We start from the raw sequence: 16,323 nt of genomic DNA, 5'->3' as shown, positions 1-16,323 counted from the left end.
TTCTTGGGGTTAATTTATATTGCTATTTTTGTGTAGCGATCGCAAATGCTACTCAGTTCCAGCCAAAGAACACTTAATGTTTTCATTAATAACAAATCCTAATTCAATTAATTTATTTATACTTCCCCCTTACTAAGGTTGTTTCTTTACAACAGAAAATGTAAAGCTGTTAAATCTAGAGCCTACCTGTAGGCAGGAACAGGCTTACTATACAAAAAGACCAAGGCCAAACATGTCAATTTATTTAAACATCCGTATTTTAGAAAAATAGGCCTACATGACTGTTGTGATATATATATATGTATATATATATATATATATATATATATATAATATTTAATTTTTTTTCAGGTCATTCATTGTCAGACAGAATTAGCACAGCAAAACGCCACGCTAAAAAGAAGTAAAAATGGCTTACCTCTTCGTCCTCTGTAGGACTATGGCCCCCGACAAAATGTGGCTTCACCTTGCTGGCGTTAAATTCGTCTTTTGGACGTCCGCACAACTTGATCCATTGTTCACATTTTTTCCCTCAGAGTTTTTGGCTTCGGGAAACGTATGAAGAAAACATCCTTCATACAGTATGTGGACGGTCGTAATGTCTAGAGCCGTTTCTACATGTTCTATGGCAGCAGTGTTTAATCGGCATGTTCTTTTTTGAAAGTTTACCGGCAAGCAGCATTGGTTGTATGCGAGCGCGCTTACATGTTGACCCCCTTCCGGTTTACGATAGTGACGTCATGCAGCCTTGCGGTCTAAAAATAGCATTCGTGCGGTACGCTATTATCCCGTTAAAGACCATAATCATTCCATTGGACGTCTATTGCTGTCAATGTCACTGAAACATGGTCGAACATAATTGTTTGACTTGTAAGCAAAATCATTTATTGTTCTTTTCATTTTTGTTTCAACTTAAAGGGCGGTACAACCAAAGGTAAACATACACAAAATTTTGAATTAGGAAAAAGGTAATCTCAAGGGCACGTGATTTATAAAAATCAGGCTAAGAGGCAAAGCTTACAGTACTACAAAACAATTAAGAGCATGAAGCGAACCAAATAGCAAGAGATAAAGAGAGAACCCACATTTTAGAAGTTGGCTAACCTTTATACCGACAGACACCGGGTTGTTGTTTTAGTCGAGATCATTTGCGTTCTGCACAGAAAAAAAAAAATCCCACCGTGTTATTTGTGCTGCATCCTGGCAGCTTTGAACTTGGAAACCCGTTTTACAGGGGCCTGAGGAACATCCGCGTCGGGTGCTATGTCCTCCTGCTTCCACTCAATGATGGTCGGCAGCGCCGGAGGACCGATGGTAAGTAACGGAACCGAAGAGGGCATTGGGTCTTTTTCTACCACTGTACCCGAGAAGGCCTGAAGAAAAAAGAACAGTGAGATTGAACTCATTGATTACCTTTGTCATCAATTAGGGCTGAAACTAAAGCTTATTTTTAATAATTAATTGCATAAATGTCGCTTTTTCAATTACCTTCACAATTTGAAGTTGTTTTAGGCATGTTGCAAGTAACAATGAAGACAAAATGGATAATTATTACCTTCATAAATATTTTTTCCTGACTTATCAGTTGTCTACAACTGTACTGTTTTAAGTCAATAAAACTTGTTCAAGATTTGAATAAAGGTTCTGTATATAAAACAAAACAAAAAAACTCAGTGCACAACTCAGACAAATGTCCTGTTCATTCAAAGAAAAAAAAATGCTGCTGATTGACATTTTTTTGTGGGCAATTAGGGCTATACAAATAAAATTGAATTGTACACTTATATTCAAAACGACACACTTTTAAACAATAAGACACGACGCAAAACGGTTGCTGTTCAAACGTCCATCTAGTCTGATCAATATCTAAATGTAGTAGATTAAATCAGCCTAATTTGACTAACAAAAGTCAGTTAGCTTAAATCAGGGGTGGGCATTACGTCGATCGCGATCGACCAGTCGATCGCAACGCTAGTGTGGTTAGCTCGCAGCATAAAAAAAAAAAGAAAAAAAAAAAAATTAAAAAAAAATATATAATTTTTTTTTTAATGTACATAGTTAATTATGTTATGTAAGCAAACATAATTTACCGTCCATTTTTTATTTATATTTTTTTAAATGTACACAGTTATTTGTGTTTTGTGAGCAACAACCTCATATGTTGCTCACAAAGCATAATTACTGTAACTGTACATTTAAATTTTTTTCTTTTTTTTAGTTCACCTTCCTCTCTTAAGGTAGATCGCGGGAGGTTGTGTCATTTAAAAGTAGATCTTGGAGCAAAAAACTTTGAGCACCCCTGGCTTAAATTTACAATTCTTATAGCAAATCGCTAACACATGACTCCACAAAGTAGCTGTACACTTAATTACAAATGCATTCACAAACATAATAGTCCTTCTGAAAAAATTAGCATATTGTGATAAAGTTCATTATTTCTGTAATGTACTGATAAACATTAGACTTTCATATATTTTAGATTCATCACACACAACTGAAGTAGTTCAAGCTTTTTATTGTTTTAATATTGATAATTTTGGCAAAAAAGTCAAGAAAAACCAAAAATCCCTATCTCAAAAATTAGCATATCATGAAAAGGTACTCTAAAGAAGCTACTAACCTAATCATATGAATCAACGAATTAACTCAAAACCCCTGCAAAAGTTTCCTGAGGCTTTAAAAAAACTCCCAGCCTGGTTCATGACTCAAACCACAATCATGGGCAAGACTGCTCACCTGACTGCTGTCCAGAAGGCCATCATTGACACCCTCAAGCAAGAGGCTAAGACACAGAAAGAAATTTCTGAGCTGTTCCCAGAATGCTGTATCAAGGCACCTCAGTAGGAAGTCTGTTTGAAGGAAAAAGTGTGGCAGGAAACGCTGCACAACCAGAAGAGGTGACCGCACCCTGAGAAAGATTGTGGAGAAGGGCCGATTCCAGACCTTGGGGGACCTGCAGAAACAGTGGACTGAGTCTGGAGTAGAAACATCCAGAGCCACTGTGCACAGGCGTGTGCTGGAAATGGGCTACAGGTGCCGCATTCCCCAGGTCAAGCCACTTTTGAACCTGAAACAGCGGCAGAAGCGCCTGACCTGGGCTACAGAGAAGCAGAACTGGACTGTTGCTCAGTGGTCCAAAGTACTTTTTTTCAGATGAAAGCAAATTTTGCATGTCATTCGGAAATCAAGGTGCCAGAGTTTGGAGAAGACTGGGGAGAAGGAAATGCCAAAATGCCTGAAGTCCATTGTCAAGTACCCACAGTCAGTGATGGTCTAGGGTGCCATGTCAGCTGCTAGTGTTGGTCTACTGTGTTTTATCAAGGGCAGGGTCAATGCAGCTAGCTATCAGGACATTTTGGAGCACTTCATGCTTCCATCTGCTGAAAAGCTTTATGGACATGAAGATTTCATTTTTCAACACGACCTGGCACCTGCTCACAGTGCCAAAACCACTGGTAAATGGTTTACTGAGCATGGCATGACTCAATGGCCTGCCAACTCTCCTGACCTGAACCCCAAAGAGAATCTATGGGATGTTGTGAAGAGGAAGTTGAGAGACACCAGACCCAACACTGTGGATGAGCTTAAGGCCGCTATCGAAGCATCCTGGGCCTCCATTAACACCTCAGCAGAGTCACAGGCTGATTGCCTCCATGCCACGCCGCATTGAAGCAGTCATTTCTGCAAAAGGATTCCTGACCAAGTATTGAGTGCATAGTTGATATAATTAATTGAAGGTTGACTTTTTTTGTATTGGTCGGATGAAATATGCACATTTTTTGAGATCGGGATTTTTGGGTTTTCTTGACTTTTTTGCCAAAATCATCAATATTAAATCAATAAAAGGCTTTAACTACTTCAGTTGTGTGTAATGAATCTAAAATATATGAAAGTCTAATGTTTATCACTACATTACAGAAAATAATGAACATTATCACAATATACTAATTTTTTTAGAAGGACTCGTATATACCATATTTTTCAGACTATCAGTCGCTTTTTTTCATAGTTTGGCTGGGGGTTAGGCGACTTATACTCTGCAGCGACTAATGTGTGAAATTATTAACACATTATAATATAATTTCACATGCTATTTTGGTGTTTTGGAGTGACACTGATGGTTTGGTAAACTTGTTAGCATGTTCTTTATGCTATAGTTATCTGAATAACTCCTAATTATAGCTATGTCACGTTAACATACCGGCCACGTTCGCATTTCATTGTTCATGCATCATGTAACATTATCGTACTGTTGTACGCTTATTCAGCATGTTGTTCTCTATTATATTTTTAGGTTAAATTGCCTTTGAAGATGACATATGTTTTAGTAAATATCCCCCAAAAATGTGACTTATACTCAGGTGCGACTTAATAGTCCGAAAAATATGGTAAGCAGAAACAACTTACAGACTTCTGTGGGCCAAAGCAGAGCGCAGCTATCCATTATCCCTGCGAGACATGCGAGTCTGCTTCTTAGTCATAAAAAGCGGCAGTTCAGCCAGAACCAACGCTGCCACCAGAGGGCAGTGTTTCCTCCATCAAACAAAATACAATACTTTTGGACTTTTTGGATCGTTATATGGGGGTATTTCAAGGGTTAATTCCGACCTCCGCGTTCATTTGGGTTACGTCGCCTAGGAACGGACCTCGTTCGTAACCCGAGGACTACCTGCATATATACAGACATTTATTTAAAAACTATTTAAATTCTTTAAAGAAATAATGTTATTTACCTATTTTTATTTATTAAAGAGCAAATTAAAACTAAATAGAAGTAAAAAATTTTTACATATTTTTATTTGAAAAAAGTTACAAAACATTAAATATTTTATTAATAATTAGAACGGACATCTATCGCTGTCAATGGCAGTGAAACCTTATTCCCTGCACAGCAAAAAAAGTCAAAATGTTCTAATTTTTTATTATTAAAAATTTTATACTTTTGATATACATTTTTTGATTCATTTAAAAAACATTTGTATATTGTTACATAAAACCAATAGTAAAGTTTCGTTTTACTTTCTATTTTAGATAATTTAATAGATAATTTAATACTAAACAAAGGTTGTGTCTTCATAGTTTTTTATTAATTTCAAAATTTTTCTATATTTTTTTAAATCGCAAAGTAAACGTCACTTTTTTTTTATTAACACTAAAATTTTGAGCTTCACAGTGAAAATGTTCAGATTTTTTATTATTATTTATAATTTTGAAATTGATAATTTTATGTGTTTGAAAAAGTTAAACAGCAAAAAAAATGTATTTAAAATTTATTATTATTATTATTATATAAAAATGATCAAACAAAATATTAAATAATATTACTTTAAAACCGGAAATATTCTCTTTCATTCCTTTTTTTTTTTTAAATTTGCATTTATTATTTCAACCAATAATGATTACCTCAAACTGTCTGCCGGGATGCGACGGCATTCCCTTGGCGCCGTCCTCCTCCGTCAGGCTGTCGCTGTTGTCGCTCGGCGCGCTCTCGTCGTGGCTAAAACTGCGCGCGGTCAGCCGCCGCTCGTCTAGGTCGGCGGCGCTGCTCTCGCTCGTGTCGCTGCACACGCTATTCTCGCGGCTGCGCGACTTCAAGATGGACTTTTTGGGGACGGGTTCTCCGTCCTTAACGTCCACAAACAACCTGAAAGTGAAGAACGCTATTGACATGTGTCCAAACTAATACATTTGATCAGTTCTACCTGTAGATGTCAACAGGCGTTTGGATTTTATGAACTTCGTGATGAGCGTGTCCGTTATGATGACCGTTTCTCTTTTTCTTTTTTGAGTGGTCCTTCTGTTCTTTCCGTTCGCTGAACTTTAAAGTGGTGTTTTTACTGGTGTTGATTCTGACCTAAAGCAACAACAAAAAAAGCGGATTCCAATTTAGCCTGGGAACACATTTCCAAAACAACAGCTCAGTTATCTCACTGACCTTCTTGGGTTCGACCGTGTGGGAAAAATAAATGGTCGGCAGATTGTAGTGCTCATCGTCGTATTCTTCTTTGGCTTCTCCACTGGGGGGCGTGATATCTTGGGGTTTCACGGCATGTCCGTTCTCCGGAGGAGGGGAGTCGCTTTCGTTCTGCTCCTCCGAGGAAGAGGAGGATGTGTCTTCGCTGGCGACGTTATCAGACAAGCTGAAGGAATAAACAATGAGACTGAATGAACCATTCACCCCTTAAAGTGCCTGTGACACGAAAAAGCATGTTTATTTCATAATACATTTTATGTTCCTGAATGAAATGGACCGCTTGGATGTGTGTGGAAGCGATCGCTATATTTATTTAGTTTTTTAAATCCCGCGCCATGAAAATGAGTGACTTCCGGTAAGTCTCGAGTTGAGAAAGAGGGCGCTGTGACGTGTATGGAGGAAGGAGTCCTCTTCACTATACAGCCGTACTGTTGTATGAGAAGGACTAAGCGCAGGGGTGTCCAAACTTTTTGCAAAGGGGGCCAGATTTGGTGTGGTAAAAATGTGGGGAGCCGACCTTGGCTGACGTCCTTTACACTACATTTAAAAACAATATATTTAAGCAAATTTTAGCAAGCCATTCACTGTGTCACATTTGCTTTATTATTTTTTTTTTTTTTATGAATAATTTGAACAATCTCGCAACTAGCCTTTGTGGCGTTCTCTTTCGACTCTCGGGCTCTTGCGAAATACTTCTGCTGTGAAATTAAACTAGCTTCAAGTTGCTTCAATTTCTTGCTGCGTATCTTCCCTCTAATCTTGTCGTACATGTCAGCGTGTCTTGTTTGGTAATATCGCCTTACATTGAAATCTTTAAAAACAGCGACTGTCTCTTTGCAAATGAAGCAGACACAGTTGTTGCGTATTTTAGTGAAAAGTCCAATTTCCACCTATGCTTGAAGCGTCGGCCGTCACAGTCAACTTTTTTTTGTTGATTGTCGCCATTTTAGAAAATGGAATGGGTCACACGGGGTAATGTTGCTGAGCCCTTAAAGTGCCTGTGACACGAAAAAGCATGTTTATTTCATAATACACGCAGTATTTTATGCTCCTGAATAGGGCTGCAGCTATCGAATATTTTAGTAATCGAGTAATCGACTGAAAATTCTATCGATTAATCGAGTAATCGGATAAAACAAATATATTTTTAGGTGAAGAGCAATTATAAATATAAATGAGAAAACAAGACATTTCATCTAATCTTGAACCATTTTCAGTCAATCAATGTCTTTATTTTCGATGTATATTGTTGAAAACAGCCAACAATTGCATCTCAGATGTAACTATAATTAAAAAAAAAAAAGACTAATTCACTGCTTTCACTCAAAAAACTTTTAGATCTTATTCAAAAAAAAAAAAAAATTTATATCTTACCTAAAAATGCCGTTACGCTTGATAACACACATCACTTAAAAGTTAGGATTTTTTCCCACGTGTTTCAATTGAATTTCTCTTTGTGTCAAGCCATTTTTAAGTTCTAGTTAGTTTAGACTAACTTAAAACCTAAGTCCTGATAGGATTTTGAGTTTTTGCAGTGTTCAAAATAAATGTATGATACAAGCTGTATTGGAGCACATTAGGGACCAGTGCTACTTGTTGTTTTATCCAGCAATGACTACTGAGCTAAAATTGATAGTTAGCATGATTAAGTTTTTATTTTACACCCTCATCACTCCACAATGCTATGTTATGTTAAAGCCTGTATGTAAGATACGTTAGCCACGCATCGACAGTGGTCATAATTAATTGAAACCTAGCCCTCCGCAGGGCTAACGTTACGTGAGCTAGTAGCGACAGTAACGTTAATCTTATTTATTAACGCTTAGCGCTCTACTGCTTTAAGATGGCGGCTGTTTACTAACGCTGCCCAGACGCGGCCGAGTCTGTCATTTCGCATCTAGTTCAACATACATCTGATCTCTATGAGACGCATCAGACACTATCTGTTACCAACGTAGCATCGTGCGGGCTAGTATTTAGCAACGTTGGCGTCGTTTGTGGCGGCTGTCGGCTGCAGTAAGTTTTTTTTTTTTTTTTACTTCTTCCTCTCCGCACGTGACAGCGCGTTGTCCCGCATTAAAAGTAGTCCGAGCAAAGCGTGATGCTTAGAGCTGTCAAAATAAATGATTACTCGAGGTGAATAAAATTACTCGGATCAGTTTTTAAACTCGAGTTACTCGAGTACTCGTTTCAGCTCTACTCCTGAATGATATGGACCGCTTGGATGTGTGTGGAAGCGATCGCTATATTTATTTAGTTTTTTGAATCCCGCGCCAGGAAAATGAGTGACTTCCGGCTTCGGTCTTGCATTGAGGAGGAGGGCGCTGTGACGTGTACGGTAGAAGACGTCCTCTTCACTATAAAGCGTACTGTTGTGTATGAGGACGAAGGATTCAGCGGATTTTGCGGATTAATACGTTTATTTTTCGCATCATGCTAGCCAAACGGCTGCAGAAAAATCATTCTGTATGAGGGAGAGGCGTATGCGCCTTTTTGGAGTTTCAAAAGGTTTCCATTCACCGTGGATATTTACTGTGGGACCATTGGACTTACGATGAAGTGAGTAAACATCTTGTTTTGTATTATGTCAAATACGAATACAGCGACTACAAAGTAAACACTACAAACTTTCTTTAAATAAAGGACTACTTACGTTTGATCATTGATAGGCATGTAAAAAGCTCTACTCACGCACATTAGCAGCACGTTAGCTGCACAACAACTGCAGCCACCCTCCTCCGGGGAACGAACTGTACATTGCTCTCTGCCAGGCAGTTTGCCGATCCGCGAAGACAATCGACAAACCAGTCGTCATTTGAAATTATCCGGGCTAGTTATGTGTGATTTTCCGCTTCGAAGACTTTGAAACATCATTCGGTTAGGGTTAGCATGTCGGCTAGCTGTCACGCCTGAAGACTTTGAAAGATCACTCGGTTAGGGTTAGCATGTCGACTAGCTGTCACGCCTCTTGGTTTATTTACATTCTCCGAAGCCGGGGAAGGGAAATGACATAAGCCCGATTTAGGTGGCATAAAATATCGTTTGGGAGCTGCGACAGTAAAGGTTAAGTCGACAGTTTTGACCAGGGGTCGCGTTAACTGAATATTTTCCGTCGTTGACCGGTTTTTTAAAACGGTGACGGAAAAAACTGAAGTCCATCCGTCATTTTGATAGGTTGCAATTCACACCCCAGACCACAGGGTGGCGAGTGATTATATTAATTAGCTATTGTCTCTCTTGATGCATGACGTCGTTGGCCTTACTCGGAAAAATGTCAAGGCAACTGAGTGTCCAAAGTTTCTTCAAAAAGCCCCAAAACGACGATGGTGTTTATGAAATAGGTGAAAAAAGCGGGACTGATGCAGTGGAGGATGAAGGATGACAACGAATCAAGTGAATCGCCGGTTCACTCCTCACTGCTGCGAGCAGTTGAAAACGCCGCCACAATTACCAAGAAGGGCAGAATTGGTAACATGGTGAAAGCGGCATAAAGCCAAAAAAGCGGACCAGACTAGCCAGAGCCTGAAATTATTTCAAGGAAAATATGGAGGGTGCCACCACTGTGTGTGCTCTTTTTGCTAAGCTGAGCTCGCATACCACGGTAGCACGTCGGCAATGAACGAACATTTGACGCGCCGTCACCCAGGTGTATTTCGGAAGACAACAGGAAACAACAAGCTAGCGGATTGTAAGTCCATAGAACTTTCTAACGATATTTTAAAAAAATTAAAGTTTCCTTTATGTGCGTCGTATCAACGTGCATTTTTTTAAATAATAATAATAAATAAATAAATTTAAAAAAAATATATATATAATGGAATTATATAATATTTTATTATTATTAAATGTATTAGGATCATGGAAGGTCCCACTTTGGGGGGGGGGGGGCATGACTGCACTAATGTTAGTTACTTTATATTATAAAGTATTAGTGTATTATTGTGTATATACATATAGTGACTGCATCAAGATATAGTCATTTTAAAAATTTAAGTGACAGGTAAAAATAGATTATGACCGGATTTTTATGACCCTGTCAGTCAAAATGACAGACAACGAAAAAGTCTAGCACAACCTCTGGTTTTGACCATTATGGAGTAATTTTGCCATGTCGTCTTGAATAAATACATTTTTATTATTTCATTTTCCATTTAGCACAAGACTTATTTGTCATGACCATGCCATTTTTTTAGCTATTGGGGAAAAGTACTTGGATAAAAATAATATCCTGTAAAAATATCGGAGTAGAGAGACTGAAACAATTACATTTTGCGGCTCTCTTCATCACGTTTTCCTCGTTCTGAATAATTCCCCCTCAACGGGCTGACTGGTCCTTCTCAAGCCATTTATTTTGCTATTGGGGAAAATATTTGGATAAAAAGAATATCCTGTAAAAATATTGGAGTAGAGAGACTGGAACAATGACATTTTGCGGCTCTCTTCGTCGTGTTTCGCTCGTTGTAATTCCCTCGGTGGGCTGCATACTAAATCAGATGAAATCGTGACTCCGCCGACGTCATCCATCTGTTGGGGACGCTAGAGCCCGATAATGGTAGGCGTGGCTTACCGGCAGATTCAAAGACCAATTTCTCGTCATCTGCGCGTTGCTAAATTGTTGTATATAGTCGAATCGTCTCAAAATATGATTCTAATTCACATAATAATCCTATTTAAGACTTTTTTTCTCGTGTCGTACGCACCTTAAGGTCCCCCTTTTGTCCGATTTTGAATGTTGCCTTTATATTGCAAAGAAAAAATGATCACAATGGCCTGTTTGGGTTCGTTTTTTCAGGATAACATAAGCTTTATAACGCACCTGTCCCGCTCATTTTGGAGTTCCTCGATTTTCTCCAATTCATCCAGTCGAGCCCATAACTCCTCCTGGGTCATGACACTCCGAGTGCTTCCGTTTTGTTGGGCGCTGCCACTGCCTTCGGATTCTTCTTCCAAATCCAACACCGTTTCCAATTTGGGTTTAGAATTTGGCCTGTGAGCCATTCGACGCTTTCCTGAAAATAGGTTGAATTTGATGTTAAAACTGTGACAGCTGACAGTGAATTATCATGTTAACGCACTCAAGGATAGTACAACCCCTAGCAAAAAGTATGGAATCACCAGTCTCGGACGAGCACTCACTCAGACATTTTATCATGTAGAACAAACTCAGATAGAAAGCTTGAAAAAAATAATGAATTAGTTCATAAGTGCAACTCTTTAGGATTCGGAAACACTATAAGAAAAAACATTTTGGTGGTCAGTAAATGTTACTTTTATAGAGCGAGTGCAGGAAAATATATATCGAATCATAAATAATATGGAATCATGAGAAACAAACAAAGAAATAATCAAAACTAGGGCTGCAGCTATCGATTATTATAGTAGTCGATTAATCAATTAACTATTTAGTTCGAGTAATCGGATAAGGAACATGAAAAAATAAAATACCTGAGCTGAACCTCAAACGGTATAAAAACAACAAAAAACTGAGGACCTATGTACAACAAAAGAACATTTGGCTAACTTACATAGCAAACGGCCGCTAGCTTAAATGCTATAAAAAGCTAAACTTTTTTTTTTTTCAGTGCTCTTAAATGGTTCGACACATATTCAGATTAAAAACGGCTAAATATACCTATAAACTACTTTACAAATGCATTAAAAAAAACATTAGCTCAAACAAAAACTTCGGTTGGTCTTAACAAGGAGCAGCTGGGTTCAGTAGCGTGAAATGAGGCAGACTAGAGGGCACTGTATCCACCCAAATCAATAAAACTAAATTCAAACACTTTCAAAACAAACCATTACAACGTCACTTTAACTAAACAAATACTCGAAGCAGCAAAGCTTAATTCGAATATTTTTTTCTAATCGCATACTCGAGTTAATCGATTAATCGTTGCAGCACTAATCAAAATACATCTCTAGTATTTACTAGCACCACCTCTGGCTTTTATGACATCTTGCAATCCCAGGTATCGACTTGATGAGTATTCTTCATCAATTTGGTGCCAAATCTCTTTGATTGCAGTTGCCAGATCATCCTTGCAGGTCAGACCCTTGCTGTGGACCATATTTTTCAATTTCCACTGCAGGGTTTCAATTGGGTTGAGATCTGGGCTATTTGTAGGCCATGACATTGACTGGATGAGTCTTTCTCCAAGGAATGCTTTAACAGTTTTAGCTCTGTGGCATGATGCAATGTCATCTTGGAAAATGACAAACATATTTTCAATTGAAGGGATAAGAAAGCTGTCTAAAATTTCAATGTAAACTTGTGCTTTTATTGAAGATTTAACCACATATCATCGAGGACCGAGGGAATTTTGATGTTTTCTTCAGGCAGTCATCTTTGTAAATCTCACTGGAACAGCCCCAAACAAAAGTTCCAGCATCATCACCTTGTCCAATGCAGATTCTTGACTCTTGACAAGGTGACATGGTGATTCCATACTTTTTGCTAGGAGTTGTAGTCAGTTGGCATTTAAAGCCTTTAACATTTTATAAGCCAAGTGGGATTATGGTCATTTAAATATTAGCCATTGTGATTATAATTGTTGCTGTTAAAATGAATAATCATTACTGTAGTTTTTGTATTACAGTGAGGAAAATAAGTATTTGAACACCCTGCGATTTTGCAAGGTTTGAAATTTTCTCTGTAGGTCCTTGTCCGCTGTGAGACACAATCTAAGAAAAAAACAAACTCCAGAAATCACAGTGTATGATTTTTTTAACAATTTATTTGTATTATACTGCTGCAAATAGCTATTTAAACACCTGAGAAAATCTATGTTTATAATTGGTACAGCAGCCTTACAATTACAGAGGTCAAATGTTTGGCTAGGCCCCTCCAGAACCTTGATATGCTTTTTACGAAGCCACACCTTGGTAATTGTGGCTGTCTGCTTCAGGCCATTGTCATGTTGGAAGACCCAGTCACGACCCGTTTTTAATGCTCTAACTGAGGGAAGGAGGTTATTCCCAAAAATCTCACAATACATAGCCCTTGTCATCCTTAATACAGTGCAGTTGTCCAGTCACATGTGCAGGACAAACACCCCCAATGTATGATGACACCACGCCCATGCTTCAAAGTAGGGATGGTGTTCTTGAGATGGCACTCATCATTCTTCTTTTTCCAAGCACAATGAGTGGAATTAAGACCAGAAAGTTCCATTTTAATCTCATTTGACCACATGACTCGAATGGATCATCCAAATGGTCATTGGCAACTTAAAACGGTGCAGGACATGTGCTGGTTTAAGCAGGGGAACCTTCCGTTCCATGCATGATTTCAAACTACGACGTCTTAGTGTATTACCAACTGTAACCTTGGAAATAATGGTCCCAGCTCCTTTCAGGTCATTGACCAGCTCCTCCTTTGTAGTTCATGGCTGATGATTCCTCACCATTCTTAGGATCATTGAGACCCTACGAGGTAGATCTTGCATGGAGCCCCAGTCTGAGGGAGATTGACAATCATGTTTGGCTTCTTCCATTTTCTACTAATTGCTGCAACGGTGGATATCATATCACCAAGTGTCCCTGGCAATTGCCCCGTAACCCTGTCCAACCTTGTAAAGGTCTACAATTCTGTCTCTGGTGTCTTTGGACAGTGGTCGTGACCATGTCTTCCTGATTGTATGGGGTGGACAGGTGTTTATATGCAGCTAACCGCCTAAAACAGGTAAAAAAAAAAAAAAAAAAAAAACGCAAAAAGTCTAGCTTTACTGCACCTATTCATTGGATTTTTTGAAGGCGACTGACAGGTCTTTAAGGGTTAAGATTCTAGCTAATAGACAGGTGTTCAAATGCTTATTTGCAGCAGTATCATACAAATAAATTGTTGAAAATCTTACACTGAGATTTCTGGATTTTTGTTAGATTGTCTCTTACAGTGGACAAGCACCCACCATGAAAATTTCGAACCCGCCCATCATTTCTAAGTGGGAGAACTTGCAAAATCGCAGGGTGTTCAAATACTTTTTTGCTCACTGTATTTCATACACTGTATTTTTGGTACAACAAGTTGCACCTGAGTACAAGTTGCACCAGAGAGACTTTTTTTGGTCATTTAAATATTAGCAATTATTAATAATATTACTGTTAAAGTTATGACTATTTTTTATATTAGTTCAGATTCCATATTTTTTGGTCTATAAGTCGCAACTGAGCATAAGTCATACCAGAAAGACATTCTTGATCATTTAAACATCAGCTATTATCAAATATTATTGTTGGAATTATTAATTATTCCTGTATTTAAAAAAAAAAAAAAATTACTTCATATCCCATATTTTTCAGACTATGAATAAAACAATGTTAAAGCTAAGTTAATGAAATGAAAATGAATAAAAAGACATACAATCTGGTTAACTCTGGAAAATGTTTTTTTTCTGAGTAGTACTTTACTAAATGCATGCTGTTGACATTAAATAAATGTCCAATTAATTTAAACTAGGAAGACTGGATGTAAACTCTCATCTTTCAGTACCATTGACAGCGCTAGACATGCATTACATTTTGAGACCCATCAAACTGAATTGGATGTCTGGCGCCGACAATGTCAGCCAGTGAGTTTAAAGTCAGTTTGTATATAAAGGGTTAAAAAAATATACCTTTTGTGAGGGTGTCATCATTGTTTCCAATCACCTCTCTGATGTCGACATAGTCCCCTTTTTCCTAAAACCCAAGCACAGTGTGTAAATACTTCTACCGACATTTTGTATCTACTTGAATAGAAAGCAACGCTTCAACGCACATTTACGATATTTTCCAAGTCTTTCACCATTTTTACTCTCGATTCAAAGTTCGTCATCGTCTTGGACAGACCACACAGTTCATTCTTCACATCTAGGGAAGAAAAAAAAAAAAGGTTCGGGACATTAAAATGAGTGTTCTGGAAACATGGTTACCACATAAGATTATTTTGATAGTCAATTAATCACTTATTATTTTTAATTGTTTTTTATTTTTAAATATCTTATTGCAGTGACTAGAATGGGACATAGGCATTAGAGGAGCAGCCCTTTGCTGGTTTAAATCCTATTTATCTAATTGGCACCAGTTTGTCAATGTAAACCAGCAATCATCCCTGTATTTCAGAGTCAGTTATGGTGTTCCGCAAGGGTCGGTCCTCGGGCCCATCTTGTTTATGCTGTAAATGCTGCCTTTAGACAATATCATCAGAAAACATAGCATTAACTTTAATTTTTTGCTGAATACACACACGTGTATTTATCAATTAAGCCTGAGCAGATCAGGCTAGATATAATTTCGATGTTATTTTGTTTAAATGTTTTTTTAAAAACTGATGTTTCACCAACAAAATTGTTACACACAATAAAACTAATTTGTATTTTAGTAGGGCTGTCAAAATTATCGCGTTGACGGGCGTGAATTAATTTTTCTAATTGAGCACGTTAAAATATTTGACGCAATTAACGCACATGGCCCGCTCAAACAGATTAAAATGACAGCAGTGTAATGTCCACTTGTTACTTGTTTTTTTGGTGTTTTGCTGGTGCTTAGGTCCAAATTATTTTATAGGTTTAAGCACAATGCGTGAGCATGGTGTAATTATTGACATCAACAATGGCGAGCTACTAGTTTGTTTTTTGATTGAAAATTTTACAAATTTTAATAAAACGAGGGGTTGTAATATAAAATTTCTATAACTTGTACTAATATTTATCTTTTAAGAACTACAAGTCTTTCTATCCATGGAACGCTTTAACAGAATGTTAATAATGTTAATGCCATCTTGTTGATTTATTGTTATAATGAACAAATACAGTACTTATGTACTGTATGTTGAATGTATATATCCTTCTTGTGTCTTATCTTTCCATTCCAACAATAATTTACAGAAAAATATGGCATATTTTATAGATAGGTTTTAATTGCGATTAATGAATTTTTAAGCTGTGATTAACTGTATTAAAAATTTTACTCGTTTGACAGCCCTACTTCTTATTAAAGGGATCCTCTATTTTTAAGACAAGTAACTCTTAAAAGATACATGTTCGTATGAGTTATAATAATGTGATATTAAAACCCCTCTTAATGTTTTTGTTTTAATAAAGTTTGTAAAATTATTTTAAGTGATAGGTCGCCATTCTTGTTACGTCGCAGTGCGTGATGTCACTGGTCCCATTGCCGAAATTCCAGTGTGTCACTTGTTAGCTTTCCCAACATATCGTCAGTTCTACCCTTCCTATTTGAACCACATCTGAAAAGTGAAGAGCAGGACAGCACTGTCGGTCGTTCACAAGACAAGCTTCAGGGAAAAATGCGTGCAGCAAATACCTGATACGACAAAAGCTGGGCAAAACTGGTGATGCGAGAGAGTC

General features: G+C 37.7%; 1 protein-coding gene across 1 annotated transcript in view; it reads right to left on the bottom strand.

Moving 5' to 3' along the window:
* Positions 1-859: 859 nt before the first annotated feature.
* uri1 (URI1 prefoldin like chaperone) overlaps positions 860-16,323 on the bottom strand; it is a 34,424-nt gene continuing 18,960 nt past the window's right edge. The window contains exons 5-11 of the mRNA XM_057837905.1: positions 14,733-14,824; positions 14,590-14,653; positions 10,791-10,983; positions 5,936-6,140; positions 5,703-5,854; positions 5,404-5,644; positions 860-1,373 (exon numbers count right to left, since the gene is read on the bottom strand). Of these exons, the coding sequence (XP_057693888.1) occupies positions 1,185-1,373; positions 5,404-5,644; positions 5,703-5,854; positions 5,936-6,140; positions 10,791-10,983; positions 14,590-14,653; positions 14,733-14,824 (1,136 nt within the window). The 3' untranslated portion in view covers positions 860-1,184. The remainder of the gene's footprint in view (positions 1,374-5,403; positions 5,645-5,702; positions 5,855-5,935; positions 6,141-10,790; positions 10,984-14,589; positions 14,654-14,732; positions 14,825-16,323) is intronic.

This window comes from Corythoichthys intestinalis, chromosome 5 (assembly GCF_030265065.1).
Source record: "Corythoichthys intestinalis isolate RoL2023-P3 chromosome 5, ASM3026506v1, whole genome shotgun sequence".
NCBI lineage: Eukaryota > Metazoa > Chordata > Actinopteri > Syngnathiformes > Syngnathidae > Corythoichthys > Corythoichthys intestinalis.
The sequence above is the reverse complement of the archived record's forward strand: the minus strand, read 5'-3'. Positions and strand labels throughout refer to the sequence as shown.